A 17519-nucleotide genomic window follows, 5' to 3' on the forward strand; every position below is an offset into this window, starting at 1 on the left:
TGTGTGTCATTGAATCCATCCGCGAGACTTCTGAGCAGCATCAGAATCTCCACGCACTTGAGCTCGTCTCGTTGACACCCCGCGCGAGAGATCCGCAGCTGGGCTCTCACGACGCGGGACGAGAATCGCCAACGATGGAAACGCAGCGATTTTGAAAGCTCGCTACGAGACTCAATGCTCATTCGGGATCAGGTCTTGGCGTAACAAGAGAAAAAATGAGGCACCGACATAATCGAATTAGCTCTCGATTTGCGTTGTCGATGGCCATCGTACGCAAATAGATGTGATTCGTGTTCCACAACAGTCGAACGACTACCGAAACCTACTTTGGGCGTGGTTTCCATGGCGTGATTGAGGGCTCTCCTTTGACTCTGACCACGACATTCTCGGCCCCGTTCTCCGCGGGCACTCACACACCAAGAGAGACTGCGCTCCATCCATCTACTTATCGAGACGATACGCCGGAATGCCGCGAGACTGTCACACTGTCTAGCCAACGGACATCTATGCCCGATGATTGCGGGGTTCGATTATCCTCCGCAGGGGTCTGTCGCCGCGAAGAGGAATGACCGTCGACTGACGTAAACGTTCTGAGGCTGAGGAATTTCGAGAATCACCAGACAAATTCAGCGATCCTGCGGATCGATAGTCTCTGTCGTGGGATCGGGAACCGGATATCTTCAATAACATTGGCGGATCTTGAATCTAGCGGCTTATCTCAGTCGTAGGATTCGACGTTACCCGATGCAAGCAAAAGTTGTCGAACTCAAGGATCGACCCAAGCCGCATCGGGTCTCCTCTCCATACTTATCGACAAGGACTCGGCATCTCCTTGCTTGTCTCAGGACATCGGGAAGGAAGCGAAACGACTCTCGAAGAACATCAAACCCAAACATCAAATCAATGTCGTGCCCTAATCGTCTGGCGATTATTTTTTAACGGAATCGCGCTTCGGGGTAGAAATGGACCCGATGTGATGACGGTTCTCATCCGCCACAGCGGTCAAGTGGTCTACGGAGTGCACTAACTCGGAACAATGGAGCGCTTTAGAGCTCCCCGCGGACTTCAACTCAGTGGCCACAAGTCTCGAAGGTCCTGCAGTGGATACGAAACGGGGCACCGAGTGCGTGCAAACTCCGACTGCCGACTTTCTGAACGAATGGGATTCGAGAACGATTTTTTTTCCAGCCGGTGAGTGAGACGCCCCATGTCTTTCTAGCTTTCATCGACAAGACATGTCATGCAGAAAGACATGATTTCCCTCTGTCGACATGTGTCATGTTGTTCTTGAGCATGTCTGATTTATCGACTATTCCGCCGAGTCCTTCCCTTTATGGTCTAGTCTAGGGGACGAATCCCCCCTCCAAAATGCCGCCGATCGAGGACGAACGAGAGAAATCTAGAACTTCGGTGTCAACTGTTTCGATTCGGCACTGATTTTCTTTCCGGGAGTCAAATAAATGGCCTCGTCTGATATATCTCTCGCTCTCCGAATGTGTTCGGCTTACCGTTTATCCGAGCCGCTTGCGCGGCCAAGAGGACCGCGATAAGAGCAGAGCTAGTCCATGGCGTCGAACAAGTTCCGGAAGGCATGTTGACGCTGAGATTTATCCACGTGGGTAGTTGCTTGTTGACAGCGGAACGCACAAATTTCAGCGACACGAGTCACAATTCTCACTTTTGAACACCGTCCGGCGGCACCTCTCGGAAATCAGCAAGGCGGGTCTGTTTCGGAAAACGCACGTGCTGCTCCTTTCAACCAAGAGAGGATGGCCCCGTTTTCCGGTAGCCACCAAATATCGTTGACGTAGGCAGGTCTCGTTCGGCTCGATTCAACACGGTCTCCACACGCACACCGAAGGGTCTGAAGCCCATTGGCCTCAAAACATGACGGGAAAACCAAGTCCCGCCTCCAGGAGAGGGGCCTGAAGGAGAACCGCCCGTTCGGAGGGAGAAGGTAACGCAAGGACGTCCACTATAAAGGTGAGCAATGAGATCTCACGAATTTTCGGTGTTGAACGTTATCGAGAGCGCTTCCCTGAAGCCTAATATTTGTAGAGAAGCTGTTGCTCCGAAAAATCTGCAAACATGATGCTGATCGTGACGTCGCTCGACTGGCTAGCGACATGAGGAGGCTATCGAGGAACTCGATGGGAACGAATCCCCTACGCAGTATCGATTCTCCTCGAGCTTGCAAGTCTCTCGTGATTCTATGCTATCGACTCACTCTAATCCAAGTGGATTCCGACAGTCTGACCAGCCAACTCCTAATCATCAGCATTCAAGAAGGATGCGAAGACTCCGTTGCACTCGGAAGAGCTGATTGTGGATACGGAGAGCGATGCGGTAAATGAGTCCCCGGTCGGACAATAACGGGATCCTTCTGCTGCTACTCCCGATTCCCTGTTGGAGTATTCACGACGAATGACGGAAGGGGCTCCCTCGCCGCGTCATTGGAGCGCGGAGTGGAGTCGGGCTCAAGCGTCAGATCATTTTCCTCAGAAGAGCTCTCGCACGATCGATACCCGAGCAGAGGGCATGGTCTCTGTCACTCGCAGTATGGAAGCAGCTCTGAAGTCGAGCAGATGAGGAGCTATTCCTACCTCAGCTCTGCTCATCTCCGATATCATGACGTCAATGATGGAGCCCTATTGAACTGGTCCACAGAAGGAGCTCTCTGAACGCAGATTCGCAGGACCTCGAGCGCACTTCGAAGGGGCCGGAATTTGTTATATATGTATGTTGCTTGCTCTTGCAAAGAGCTGTCAATCATGATTCATTCAAGATATATTTATCAAGTTTCCAAGTAGATTGACTGGATGCCTATGTCTGCGTTGCTTCCCTGAGGCAGAGTCACAGAACTCGTCGAATGAGTTCTCACCGTGGCGCCTCGCTCACTGCTCAGAATTATGATGCATGTCCAAGATCGTGATACCGTTATTGCTCGTTTGTCACGCATGAAGAAGAGCTGTCATCCTTAGTACGTAGAGCGGAGCCCTCACTCGAATTTATGTTCTTACCTTCCTATGCAGTTACTAGTCTTACAGGATCCCGATAGCCGAGAAGCATCAACCGACTCCCATAGTGTTATTTTGGTTTGTCCCCATGTTTATCGTGGACATCGATGGACTTCTTGGATCACAAACGTTGTTCCTTCCATTGGAGTCACCGAGCGGCATCATCCACTGCATACCTAAGTTCTTGGTTCGACTCTCCATCTTCAGATGACGCGACTCTCCACTCCAAGCGGCGGCTTCTGTATTAAAACTTGAACGACGAAGGTCACCCATCTGCGTTCGCGAGAGTCATGATTTCCTGTCGACACTAGGATCGCTGAGGGACCATTTTGTATTCACCTATACTGCGATCGAGAGTTCCTCAGGCCATGCTTCACTGTGAGTGATAATTGACGGATTCCGGCTTCACCATGCTTGGAGTCTGGATCCAGGAGCTTCGGAGCGCCCCCGCCCCCTTCCGATCCTATTCCTCTAGTAATTTAAAGCTGAAATCTATTCCCTGCATATTCTCGGACGAACTCTCTCTCATAGATCCCATCATTCTCGGCGTCTCCCGCGATCGACGCTTGAACCCCTCTCGGGGAAGCACTGTCTTGAGCCTTCCTCAAACATTCTGGGGGGGATAAGGCAGATCTTCCTCCGATTTCTCGGATGTTTCTCAAACCGATGCACCTTTGAGCCTTCTACGAGCTCACCGATTGCGAGATGAACGAAATGAGTCGAGTCGAGTGAGACCTCCTGGTTGAACAAGGTATCTATACCGACTGAGAATCTCCTGCAGCTCGAGGAAGTCTTCTGTCAAAATAGACTACCTAAGTCCCGCTGCTCGCCTGAAACGTATTCAGGACACATTGAACGGATCTGAAAGTACCTACAACATCGATTGCTGCGAATACGAATTATCAAGGAGTCCGGATTTACAGAGAGTCGAGATCAGAGAAAAGACCGAGAAGCCGAATCTGCGAGCCGCCATTAGCTCCCCCTACGTATGTTTTTCCGGACTCGAAAAGTCTGCCGCCGATATGGGGTCTCGTTCCGCGACTGGCTGAGACTCATCGGAATCTCAATCTTCAGGGGACCTCCCGATCGGCCAACCATGGGACACTGGGCGAATCCTCCGAAAGGGACCTCATTGATCATTATCTGAGCGATCGAATTCGGATTCCGCTGCTCTCGAGCCTTGGAGATCCTGCCATGCTATTTCTTTGATACCGATAAGGATATTTGCGGCAACTCGATGAAATGAAGTAGCTGAAGGGTTGAGCGAGACAGAAAAGAGGCTACAAGAGGCGCAGCAAAGGAGATTGTGTTCCGTCATACGTATGTGTATGTACATCCATGAAGATAGTCGGATTTCCATGGGACAACGGATCTTCAGCCAGGGAACGTCGCTTCATACTCGAGACAGATTCGAGGCTTCTCGCACAATTTATCGGAGAGCCGCGCGTTTGGGGAGGATCCTTCACCCTCCTTGTTCTCCCTGTGCCGCTATCATCTGTGATGACCGAAACTCTGAGTCTTCCGCACCAGACAGAAAAGGCGAGAAACATTTTTTAAAATTAACATTGTTTATTGTCTCTTATCGTCCATCCTTACACCATGCATCCTTCCATTTCCTTCCGTATTCTTTCCCCGGGAGTTGTGTCATGTTCATTTCCGATCAGTTCTCGCGAGATGATGATTCTCGTCGACATGGAATTTCTGAGCTGCGGTTCCTTCCCTTCTCGCTCCTCATCCTTTTATCACTCAATGACTTAGAAATTGCAAACGTCTGGTCTGTATATCCTAGATAGGCTCATTCACTTCGATGAGGACGAGGTGCTCTGAGTGAGTCCGTGAAACCTTCGCGTCGCTTTATCCGTTCCAATTTTACGAATTGCATTCACAAAACACGTGGGGAAATTCTTGAGTTCAACAGCTTTTCCGGTAGTCTTTCTCTCTACACTCGTGACAGCGACTCGAATTTTAGGTCAATCCTTCCTTCTGATCCAATTTCTCTCAGTCTCTCATACGTTCAAACCATTATCGCAGACGAGGGAACTAAATGGGAGGAATATTCGCAAATTATATAAAACCTACTACGATCCTTAAATACATAACTAAGAGATTACAGAAGGGAAAAGATCCAAAGTAGCTCCTACACGTTCTACTTGGCAAAATCTGCTCCTTCGACTCTCAGCGAAATTCCGATCCGCATCCAGGGAACTCACACTGCACTGGGCACAACTGATGAAATCCATGCTCCATCTCTATCGGCTGCTGATAGGTTGTCCACAAAAAATGGACGCGAAACTGGAGTCATGATCTCTCATTTTAAAGCTTCCTCTTTCATTGGGAGTGGGCGTCGCAATGCGACCATTCAAAGCTTGTGTCAATAGGGACAAATTGCACTGAACCCGACCGCGCAGAAGGAATATTGCACCAAAAAGCTGTCTATAAGCCCGCGCTCTCGGAATCCGTCCTACAAGAATCATCGAGGTTCTTCCCATGATGCTCGCATAATTTCGATTTCGCAGACGTGGAGTTCGCCGAGGGAGATCTTTATCGCATGAGGAGGCGAGACTCGGTGCCCCAGCTCGAAGCTTCTTTTGCAGCGACCGGGCCTTCCTCCGGGGATCTCGACCTGATTTGAGACCGTAAACTCGAATTCTACATTTATTCCCCACGTCACGTTTCGCTCAATATCCAGTCTCGCTCACCGATGTCCTAATCCGTTTCTGAAACTCGTCTCGTCTTGGTCATGGGGAGTCCTCCGTCCTCCTCTTCGGATCGACTGTTCTGTCCTTCATCACCGGATTTCTACAATCAATCAAACGGTTCCAAGGAGCCTGCTTTCCGAAGGCATGACCGTATCTTCGACTCGCCAACCGAGCCATTTCAATCAGAGGAACTATCTCAGCACATGGAGTGCTGCCGATAGATTTCCGATGGTTCCGAATCACCTTTGAGTGGATCGGTTCGCAATCACTGATCATGGGAGGAGCCAGGCCAGAATTCGCACGAGATTCCGGGCTAGCAGAAAGAGTATTGGCCAAGAAAATCTCACCGGCTGTCAAGCGTGATGAATCGATTCACCACTATATCGGTCAGACCCGCCCTCAGATATCTCCTATGAGAGTTGTCATGTTGTGAAGAAGAGCATCGTGGTGAGGTGATACACTCCGTTCTCCGTACTTTACCCTCGACAGAATATCTAGGAAGTGTTGAGAGCTTTCTCTGAATAAATCCGACTCCATGTTCCGCAAACCCCTTGAATCAGTCGGCGCGGTCGTCCCTTTTCTTGCTCACAGTGGACAGCGGTCGGATTATTGTCACATTGCTGAAGATGCAATCGCTCTCTTCATGATTAAATATTTGCTAGTAGTCCATTCTATTTCAACAAAACAACGCATTAAACTCAACCAATATAAACTCAATAACCTGATTCTGCTGGATGGTTTCCATTGCGATGTTGGAGCTACTCCGATCGGCGGATGAGAGTAGCGTTGGTCCGAACACGATCGCGAGGTTTTGGATGTGCATCCGGTTACTGGAACTGTATTCTTTGACTCGGAGAAGGTGCTCAAGCAGAAACCGCAGCGTATCTCGATTGACTGGCGGCAGTTCCTTGAGAATGTTCTCGAATGTTTTCAATTTGATCTGACGCTCCTTAATCTGAGTTGCCTGAAGGAGCCGATCGAAGAGGTTGAAAGGTATGAGGGGCTCCTTCATTTCACGGAAGAACATCTTCAGTGCTCCTGTGAGTACGTGCACGTCTTCCTCTCTTTCGAGAGCGCTGTAATCGTCGATGTTGATGCTGAATCGAACTTTCTGAACCTGGGAGAGATTTCCCGAAGCTCGGTAGATGCCATCTGCCCGCATGTCCTTGTTCTCGATGGCGTCGATGCATCGAACGACGAATTTTGGCACCGTGCTGCGCTCCCGGTTACACAATGCGGCTAAGCTGCAGCCGAACACCGGTTCATCCTTCATAATTCCTGTGAATAGCATGAGATCGAGCGTCAGCGCACAGTGACTCGACCGGGTTACCCGGAGCGTGTCGGATTATGGGGTTTTCCATCATACGATTTGTAATAAGTATCTTGGCGGGCACTATGCATCACGTTTTCAGAGCCCCAATCTCCTATAGGGTACATGAGCTCACGATGCGGTATCACAGATCCTCTCCCGCGCGAATGGGAAAAGAGGTCCTTCCCTTGATTTCCGATCGACTCGGGAAAGAAAACGAACTTGCCTTTCTCTCTGAGCATTTCGGGAGTCGGCCTCCTCAAGAAAAACATCTTCAACCTGTCACCGATTCTTCGCTTGCGTTCGTTGGGACTCAGTGTGACGAGATCTGTCGTGGAACCTTTCTCAGATCCAGTTGCTTCTTGGAGTGCCGGGCCCCCTGAGATCGACCCCAAGCCCCCGCTTGATCCTACCGGCAACGTGTTTGACGGCCTAAGCAGTTTGATGGATTTAGATCGCAAAACTTTCTTGGACCGCTTCAACGTGTCTTTGGTTAGGGTACCTGTGGGGGAATGAGAAGTGTTCGGAGAAAGAGCTTCGAATCGATTTGCAGGGGGAGGACCGGACAGAGAGGGTAAAATATGCCGAGGGGAATCGGAGGAAATCTCGGGGACAAACTGCTCACCGACAGAGAAGTCCCTCGTGGTCGTTGAACATGCAGCACCACCGGGTGCTCTGCCTTGCGGCGTCCTAGCCTTGAGGATCTCGCCCGAGATGTCGTAGCCAAGCGGGAGATGGATGATGCATCCCTTGATGGACTCAAACCACTCCTTAGAAGTCAGGACATTATCATCTTGGAAGAGCATCTTCTGCCCTTGGACTGTGGAAACTTGGAAACAATTTTTTCTCTTCGACTTTTCGGGACACCACTCGATTAAAGCTCCGGGAAGAGCGAGTCGACTTTGGGCGCCTTCTCCTGGCGTGGGCTGCTGCCCGCTCTGAGCGTCTTTGTACACGAAGAGATTCTTCGACGTCAGGACCAGAAAGCAGCTAACCCAGTTCTTCTTCTGAACTTTCTTGCCCGCTTTCACCAGATCGGCTTTGTTCAATGTGCCCTAGAAAGGAAGAATCGGCATCTCAGCGTTCGGAATGTACTCAGGGGCGCACGGGAAGCCACGGACGATCATCTGACCGATAATCGGGAGTGCTAGAGCGATTGCACGGTGATCGAGCCTCACCTGTCGTTTGACCGTTTCCTCGATATCTCCAATGTTTGTGAGTTTCTGCACGTTGAGTACTTGCGTCCCTTGACCAGAAGGTAATCCATGGATGATGTCGACCGACTTAGATCTCCAATCGAGGTCCGACAAAATCATCGACCGAGTCTTAAGAGAACGCAGCGAATTCTGCAAGAGACACTCGCGTTCATTCTGGGATGTGGCGGCTTCACACGAACGAGCGTCACTCTTGCGATCGCTGAAAGCCCGCCGAAGTCTCGTCCACATTGTGGCTATCACGGATCAAATGAAGGATCGCAAAACTATCGTTTCTCCTCGCATTCCGCTTTGCACCACACTCCCGCGGACGGTCCCGGTGTGTACATGGTCTGGATTTTATCACGAGAAGCATCCACAACGAAAGATCTCAGAGAATTGGATTGGCATGCTCTCACAAATTCAACCGGTAACGTCATCGCACCGACTGGGACTGCGATATCAATCGGTACGCTCACAGGGTCCGGCCCGACATTTTACCGTGACGCCATGTAAACGACGAGTGTATTGCTTGTGGTCCAATCGGTGACTCAGAGTCGAACATGGGACAGGCATCGAAGGTTTTGACAGAGCAGAGGACCGCTACAATTCAAAATGGGAGAACGAACCGCGAGGAAATCCTCCCTTGGAGTGAGAACGGTCTCCACCTTATCCTCGAGGATCCCGCTCGGATTAAGTCTACGGCTGACAATAGGATCGAAAATATTTTGTTATTCCTTCGACGGGTATTTAGCATTCCGCTGACCAGCTGACTGACTCATCGGTCGCATAGCCGAGTCGGGAAGTGTCACTAATTTGAAATTACTTTGATATCTGTGACGGAGTGATGGAGGCACAGATTGATAGCGCTGCGAGCATGCATTCGAACACGTATGGCGGCACCGTGTAATGATGGACCACTGTTTTCCTTGTTGATTCGATGCGCGAATCAGAATAATGCGGGTAATCCGCGTAACCGGGTCAAAACAGTTTTTTATTCCGCTGACCACGGAGCACAAGCGGAAGGTTACGGAGTGAATTCGTCGTTCCGAAGCTACCAGTGGTATACTGTAGTCCAGGACAGATTAATTTGGTAGTAGACGACAAGCGTGAGGAGTACGGAATTCGGGAACCATGCCAAATCTAGAACAGTTATCTTACTGGAGCAAGTAGCTCTCCACGAGGATTCCTGCTAAAGACGGCACTTACTTGGGGAGTATTATCATCTGCAGTCCTCTGCTTGCTCCTGTTTGCCTCGGCAGCTATATTCGAATTGCTAAGGCTTGAGGTGACTGCTACCAGCTTCGGACCGGCGTTCTTCGGTGCCCCACCGGACGGCAAAGTTTTCGTTCTCAGTATCGACGTCTGTTCCGCTTCGTTAGAATGCCGCAGTACTGTTTTTGAACAATCGTCATCCAAGTTTTTCTGAAGGAGAGTTGAACAAAAAAATTATTCTTCGCCCGATGCTCCAGGTCTGGCGAGGACGTTCCACATCGAGAGCCGCATACGAAGCCTTTTGTCTTCGAGAACATTGCTCTAGGAGGGGATTGAATTCTTCGCTCCCATCTTCCTTCCGGATAGATAGGAGCGGCATGGACAAAGGTAACAGCTATCCCTCTGGACTCCGGGCCCGGGAGCAAGCACAGCTTCTTTCCACTGTTTTCCAAGAGCTGAAATAGTTCGGAGGATCCGCAACTGATCCGAATCGAGGAGTCCACTTAATCGATGACGCATGATCTCTCCACGTACGACACGGTACGTTCTACCCGATGATCGAAACGATTGGCTCCGATCGAGCAGTTCTTTCGCGAACAAAAAGACAGGCGAGCTTTACTACTCGAGGTCTTCCAAAGCAATAAGCGAGTATAGACACAGAATGCGACGACGAAACTCCAGAAAGAAACGAGAGACGACTCGACAAGAATCCGAAATCAGGGAGTTGCCTCTTCCAAGATTTCTACAAGCATAGTCGAAGCAGAGTATACAGCACATGAACGTCGTGCTGAGGTCATAACTCGCCTTTCGTCGCTGCGGAGGTCGCGGCGCCACCTTGTAACACAAATTAAGAATGCCCGTTAATTAGACTGAATGTTCGCGTCTATCTCCGTTCCGAAACAATGCCAAGAACGATTCTCGGCGCCGCCGCGCCTGAAGGGTGAGCGTGGAGCGTTTCGAACCAATCGAGAATCTTTCTCGAAAGCATTTGCTCCTCAGTCTCATATTCCAATAATGATGCTCTTGTTGTTTTCACTTAATTATTAGGCTCAAGTTCGCCCCGTTTGCCGCCAAGCACCGAGAGAAGAACGGCGATTCCGCAAGCAGCATGTTCTCTGATCATTCTGCCCGCCCTGGATGCTTCTCCATCTGAGATTGCAGAAGGAAAATCCTTCGGAAGAGCTGAACTGCGAACACTCTAGAGGGCGGGCGACGGGGCGGGAGCTTCGATCCGATCAATATATACAGTCGCCACGGTGTTCAAACTTGACCGACTTCGGAGTTCTCAGAAGGCTTCTCTAGCCGGGTCGACGTTGCGATTTCTGTGTGTTTTTCTGACTACTTCTGTACGTTCTGACAAATGCAAACCTTTTGTCTTTGAGGAGGTAATGGGACCACTTTCGGAAGCTCCCACGCTGTTCTTTGGGTTCCCTCTTGATAGAAGTATATTCTTCCGTCGCTGTCGTAACTGCTGCACCATTTTTCTTCGTTAAGATCGTTGACGAAATACATCGATCCACTTATGTCGTCGTAAACCTGCGGAAAGAATTCCCGTATTGTCAGGGATCCCCATCATCTCTCGACAACTATCCTTCGGACGAATCGTGGTCGGGAGAATCAGGAACCTGAACGGATCCCTCCCCGCCGGAACGTAGTCAGATCGCCCCACTTAATCACGACAAGGGTGACATCTCTCAATTCGTCCTGGCACTGATTTCTAGCAGCGAACCGAACGCGAACTCGTGAATAATTTACCACAAAGGAACTTCCAACACATGAGGCTCGGAGGAAGCACCCCCCGCAAATCACTCAGGAGTTCGCTATAGGATCAAAGAGCAGGGCGAACAACTCGCGGTCTACTCAGAATCGACCGATCTGGAGACTGAAGACAGCGCCGTCGATCGTATCGGCTTATAAGGATGGCCGGCCTTCTCCGTTGATGCATCGCTTTAGCTGAAGGCAGATAGCGGATGACCGGCGGATGTGGACAAATTAGCGTGGACCACGGCTTAGGCTACTAAGCGTGCGAGGCTCCCGGTCCATCCCGATTCGAGGCGTTCACGAGGTCACGGAACGGAAATCAGTAGCTCATACCGAAGCAGCGCCACGCTCTAGTAACGCTCATTGTCAAGAGACCCACTGACTCAGTGGCTATTTTTCGCAGTCCTCCGGAAAATCGAGCCGGTGCTTGAAATTCAGTCAAATGTTTCCAAGACCCCGGGCGGTCTAACAGACGAACTTTCACAACAGCATAGACCCGAGCTGTGCGGGCTATCGCGTTCATTCAGGGTCTTTAAAAAGCGCTATTAGACATTCGGTCACCCAAATTCGTGTCCATCTAACGGGCGCGGGGGGAATGAAAGCATCGGGGATCGTTTATTTTTCTCAAGATGAAGTCTAACACTTCTGCGAATGAGCTTGATTTCCTTTCTGGGCTTTCACGGTATATAAGCCCGTTAAACGCCTCATATTGGTTTTCACGCAAGAAAAACCCGAGTTCTCCGTTCACAATCCCGTTTCGACCCCTCCCCAGATACTAACCTTGCTCCAGCCCGGCACCGACATCTCAGTGGGACTGGGAGGTGGTGACGGCATGCCCTCCATCGAGCTGTCCAAACCCTCGACCGAATCCACAGACTGTGTGAGTCGTTGACTAGAATACTTCCTCCGGGTTCTCGGAGGTTTCCATGAGTGTTCTCCCGTTACATAATTATAGTAGTAGGGACGACCGCCTTCGGAGCGATATTCGCCCCAATGATCTGAGAGATATCTGAAAGACGGTTGGGTTTTCTCAGCAAGAACCTAGATGAAAAACACCAATCTCTAGGCTTCCGCGCAATTTCTGAGCGAAGCATAGCTCTGGAGCGACACAATGAGAGCATGCCGAATCCTTGGACCTTTTTCGCTCACCTGACGGGATCTTCGTTCGGAGACGGAAACGGTGGCGTCGTTGTTAAGGTATAATCAAGCCCTGCGTGATTTCCTCCGTGACGTCCATCCGGAGACGGAGGCTGAGGTATGTTTGCGTAAATCGGTTGTCCTTCACTGCGTGGCCTCGTCGACGAAGACACGACCGCGGAACGAGGAGCCGACCGAGGAGGCAACTGGATAGGGTTGAATTGGAAGCCAGTCGGAGAGCTCGAAACCAGATCGGTTTCATCTCCGTCGTCGAGATCAGATCTGCGACCGTGAAGAGAACAATGATTACTCAAGTGCAATCAGTCCCGACTCATTGCGAATTTCCAGTCCTGGGAGACCGCTCGAGTCACATAGAGTTTCCGAACACCGTACACTGAGAGGCACGCCCGGCCACCGGCCGGAACTCCGGCTCTGGCCGACATAGCTTGCTTACGTCGGACGGTCTCGTTTCCCAAACACGTTACGACAAAATATTTACTTTCACCGCTGATCTCCACAATACAACGAGGAAGGCATCCTCGTGAATCGCTTCGCAATCGAACTGGTTGACGACGAAACGATGAGCGCGTGATAGACGACCGATTTGCGAACGAGTTTAGCCTGCCATAATCCTCGCCGCCAGATTCGACGGTAAAATAGGCAACCAGCAGACACGAATAATTATCCATCTGTTTCGGTCCCGGTCGGAGACCCACTCGCAGCCATCGATTCCCCCGGAGTTTCCGAGACTTTCCCAGATCAGGGGAGAGTGACACGTGGAAGATGGCGAATGACATCGAAGCTGGGAACCAGCCGGAAACCGACCGGGAACCGTGTCTTGTGCACGTATCGTCATCGATTGTGTGTTCCACAAGTGACTCACCCAGTCTGCTGGTTTTCGATGAGAGAATCCTCGTCGCTCCGGGGCTCGCTGTCCTCATCAAGCAGTTCTCCCATTTTCTCTCGTCGATGCCGTAATGCCTCGTCGAGAGACATCCGGAATCTCCGTTCGAGTGCCTGGCCGAAACCGGGACCCGGACTCGGGCTGCTGTCCACATCGAGATCGTTGTCGTCTGCTGGGTGCACCTTCAAAATTAACTAGAATCATTAGTCGTCCGATCGTCGCTCCAATCCCCAAATAGGGAATACGAAAGCAGAACAGGATGGCCAATAAATCATACGGAACATTATCCGTTTTCCTCCGGGGAGAACACAGACAGAGGAACAGGTTCGGGCCGTGCGATTCTCAGCGAACTAGCTTGATGAGCAGGCGACCGCCCCGGCGCAGCGGGAGCCTTCCCCTTCTCATCGACAGCGGAGGAAAATAGAGATCTCTCCTCCCTCTTCACCTCGAAGTTCTTCGGCTCCGGAATGGATGATGCAAATGAAAAATCGCCAAACATACGCGGTATTTGGAAGTCAAGCAGAAGCAAGCTACACCCAAAAAGCAGGCATTCGGCAAAGATGTCACAAACAAAAGCAGGCACAGTCATCGTTTCCTTTCAACCATTTTCTGTTTTACTTTCTTTCCGACTTTATCGGCGTTGCGTCCGGGAACACGGATCGAAACCAGGTCTGAAACCCGCCCAACACCGTGTTCCCAGCGAGCACTAACCTCTAGACTAGCTTGAGCAAACAGCGTGTTTGGCGGACTTGAATGCGAGTGCTTGACTCCTGCCCTGTCTTGCACCCCCACGTCCTTAGTTTGTTGCTGGTGCTGTTGTGGCTTTTTCTGTTGTTGTTGTTGCTGTTGTTGTTTTATCACATCGGTTTGACTTGATTTGCCTCGAGTTTGTTGAAGCTTCAGGGAACTCCTCGGAGGTGGTTGTGGATGTTGGTGGGGATAATCTCTTTCGAGCGGCTCCGGAGGGGTGTCGTCGTCGAGGGTATCCTTCGAGCCCTTCGAATGGTCTCCCTCCTGGGAACTCTTCGGCGATTCCAACGACGACGCTCTCCGCTCAAGAGAATCCTGTCTCGAATAGTCCAGCTGCAAGCAGCATTCCCGAGTCATTCTCTCACTCGAGCTCACACTCCTTCCTCACGACTTCACTATCCATCCACCCGTGCCCTTCGAATAACGATCCTCATCATCGTGGTCACAATCCAAGCACCGAGCACAACTCGTATCGGGCACAGATCCCATCCACGACACCCTTCGACCTGACTGATATCAGGTCACTCGCGGGTTTTTCAATTCCGTAAACGAGTCGGCTCCTCGGAACTCGGACGGATCCGCCTCCAGCCGAGCACGGCAAGCGATTCCCTCAGCGATCGCTCAGATTCAACTCCTCTCGAGACACTCGGACGCGGTTGCGCTCCGAGGAGAGCTCGAAACTCGATCAGAAACTTCGGTGCGTGAGTGACGTTTCGGCTAAGCTGCCGCTGCTGATCCACACAGCCGGCTGGCCGACTCGCTAGCGGTCGCCGGTCGACGTCGGCGACGTCGTCCGCGAAACATTCGGGAAAGAGGAATGCACGGCAAGGGATCATCAGTACCAGCCCGTTAGCTAACGGATCTTTCTGCCAAGGACTGATTCTGGCTGGCTTGCTCGCTAGCTTGCTGGGCGGCTGGGCTGCCGGGCTGCCGGGCTGCCGGCAAACCCACTGTATCTCATTAACCACAAGTGGGAAAACGACACTCATCCGCCCGACAAGCGGAGCAACGAAGCCAAAACAAACTTATCAGATGGTAGCGACAGATGAGATTCGCTTCTTTGTTTCGTTGCCGTTGCATGTCTGGCTTTATATTTCAGACAAGTGAAAAAATTTCGCAACTCCCCAACGACCCTCAGAGAAGGGTGACGACTCCAGGTCTTTTGTCACGTCGCATAACGAAAGGGACAGCAGGGATACTCGATTCCTGAATGGGACTCCACTATTTAATAGACCCCGGATCCTTGATTGCATTTCAATATGCTGCGCATGACGAGACGAGTGATCCGAAACGGAAACGGCGGCGGCAGTCTCCCGACAGAATTTCTTTCCTGCCCCGTCCCAGCTAAATCCACGTGTCGAGGGCTCAATAGAAGACTACTCCGGACAATACTCAAAAAGATGTTCCAAGAGCTGTTTATTGTAAGGGGAATTATGTTGCAAGAAGTCGACTTGCTCGGCTGCCCGGCGAATGGAGCTACGGGACATCCTGCCTGCCTGCCTCTCTGCCCGCTTCCCTGAGCCACTCGACTGGAGCCTTCATTCTGGATGCGTCGGCTTCGCTCCGCTCCAGGTCAGCGCACCTCGACTTGCCGCCTTCACTCCGAGCAGCAGTCAGAAGCGGATCGATGAAACGAAACGCGCCCAGCGCTGCATCTGCAGCCGCTGTCAGTGGTGGTCGTTCCCAGTCTTCAGCAAAGCGACGTCATCGAGGGGGATTTCTCCTACCGGAAGGGCTCAGACCGAAGTCGCGATGATTCAAAGCACATCCCCTTCCCGCTCATCCACCCACACGCCGCCGGATGTCCCCGGTCCCTGTATCCAGCCAAGTGCTTGGCTGTCATCCTTTCTCGTGACACATAAGAAAACGTTTAGTACCTAAAGCATAGAAACATCATCAACACCGACTGAGTTTGTACCGAATGACTTTCGGTTTTCACAATAATTTCTCTCGGTAATCCACTAATGAAGGAGACGGAACGAACGGCTTTCTCACAGGAGGAAGACTTCTCCGGGCGGTCAAGCCGTTCGTTGAGGCGTAGTCCCCGATGAATGCGACGAGCTCAGATCACAACGATCATCATCATTGGAAAAGATATCCATTAGACACCGAGATCGAGGGGAAAACTCGTGGGTAGCAATCATTTGTTCGCTTTCCTTCCCTCTCTACGGAAACGACATCGATTCACGAGACACGAAGTGACATTGATACGCAGCATCAATCATGGCCGAATCGATCATTCACCAATAATGGCTCGACCGACGACAATGCTGACAGTTCCACAGGGATGAGATACTTTTCAAGCGGCTTTGGAATGTGCGGGCTCTAACGCTACGCGTATGGGACACATGGTGAGACGTCTACAGAAGGGACCCATCGATTTCAACAGCATGATCGTGTCTTCTACGCTGAAGCTAGGTGCGCTTAGAGGTTAGCGATCGTCGAGCATCCGATCGATCGACCGACCGATGATTAGGGATTCTGTTAACTGAGGGTTTCGTCGAATTCGCCAATCTTAGGCGGCCGTTGTACTCACCTCGAGATAGGCAGGTGGCGCGAACATGATTTTCCCGTCGTGGCAGCGACGGACCTTCCACCAGTCCTCGGAGTGAAATTCGAGCACTTCGAGGCTTTCTCCTTTGCTGAGTCGCACGGTATCCATCATACCGGGTTTTTGTTCGAGGTCGTAGCTCGTATCCACCATGACTCGGGCGTACATTCTCGGACCTTTGACCTCGTCGTCCGAGCGCTCCATTTTTTTTCTTCCGACGTTTTCAACTCCCGGTCCCTCGGATCCTCAATTCCGGGGGACTTGAGGAGTTACATTTTTTCTGACGAGACCATGGTGCGCGCAGGATGAGGAACAATCACGCACCGTCTGGAAAGGAAGAAAAGACATTTATGATTGAATTCATGTCGAGGAGTCGCCCCGATCCCACAAGGAAGAAGGACTGCCGGGAAGCATGCTCTGTATTCAGGCGCGAATGTCAATTTCTGGCATATTCCGGTGTCGCCCCCGAGACGTTTGTGCGTGGGGGTGGGTACAGGTGGAGAGGGACTCTGCTGAGAATTTCGAGTAAGCGAAGTCGTCATTCACCCCTAACACCCCTATCCGAATATCTACTCTGAATTTCAGAAATATCTCAGCCCCATAGGAGATGCACATCTTGGCCCCAGCGCTGAACTCAGTCTCGTTGGTAGTCGTGACCCCCTCCCACTTGAAAGACTTGGTCAGAAGTCCGCCGGCGTCCTCCCAGCTGCTGACAAAGCTGATGAAGAACTCTCTTCTCTGAACGAAAGAAAACTTCGTGATCGTTATTGCCGTCGCCGTCCAGCAGGTCCACCGTCGTCAATTCATGCGAATGGTCATCGCTGGTGCGGTGGCCTGGCTGTTCGTCCACAAAGTTTCTCGCTCGCCGGGTCGTCGAGTCGGAGTTCTAAAAGGGGTACCGCAAGCAAGGACTATAGGCTTTATTGAAAACCGAAACGATATCCGACGCGGACGTGACCGTAAGATGTCAGGACGTTTCGGAT

General features: G+C 51.3%; 1 protein-coding gene across 1 annotated transcript; it reads right to left on the reverse strand.

Annotated features, from left to right (window-relative positions):
* Window positions 1-6357: 6357 nt before the first annotated feature.
* LOC100900455 (rho GTPase-activating protein 12) lies at window positions 6358-16740 on the reverse strand. The gene is made up of 13 exons (XM_029111690.1): window positions 16522-16740; window positions 13947-14345; window positions 13215-13417; window positions 12344-12613; window positions 11975-12203; window positions 10802-10969; window positions 10238-10267; window positions 9424-9643; window positions 9122-9138; window positions 8204-8431; window positions 7651-8080; window positions 7252-7527; window positions 6358-6994 (listed from the first exon to the last, which is right to left on the reverse strand). The coding sequence occupies exons 1-13, from the start codon at window positions 16738-16740 to the stop codon at window positions 6393-6395; spliced, it is 3291 nt and encodes a 1096-aa protein (XP_028967523.1). The 3' UTR covers window positions 6358-6392.
* Between the last annotated feature and the right edge of the window lie 779 nt (window positions 16741-17519).

This window comes from Galendromus occidentalis, unplaced genomic scaffold, assembly GCF_000255335.2.
Source record: "Galendromus occidentalis unplaced genomic scaffold, Mocc_1.1 scf7180000077460, whole genome shotgun sequence".
Lineage (NCBI taxonomy): Eukaryota > Metazoa > Arthropoda > Arachnida > Mesostigmata > Phytoseiidae > Galendromus > Galendromus occidentalis.

Bases quoted from the DNA above. Each gene is read 5' to 3' on its own strand.
- LOC100900455 (XM_029111690.1), bottom strand. From the start codon at position 16,740: ATGGAGCGCTCGGACGACGAGGTCAAAGGTCCGAGAATGTACGCCCGA. The intron at 12,614-13,214 runs GTGAGTCACTTG...TCACGGTCGCAG, and splicing joins ATCGAAAACCAGCAGACTGG to ATCTGATCTCGACGACGGAG. The intron at 7,528-7,650 runs GTGAGCAGTTTG...ATTCCCCCACAG, and splicing joins CACGAGGGACTTCTCTGTCG to GTACCCTAACCAAAGACACG.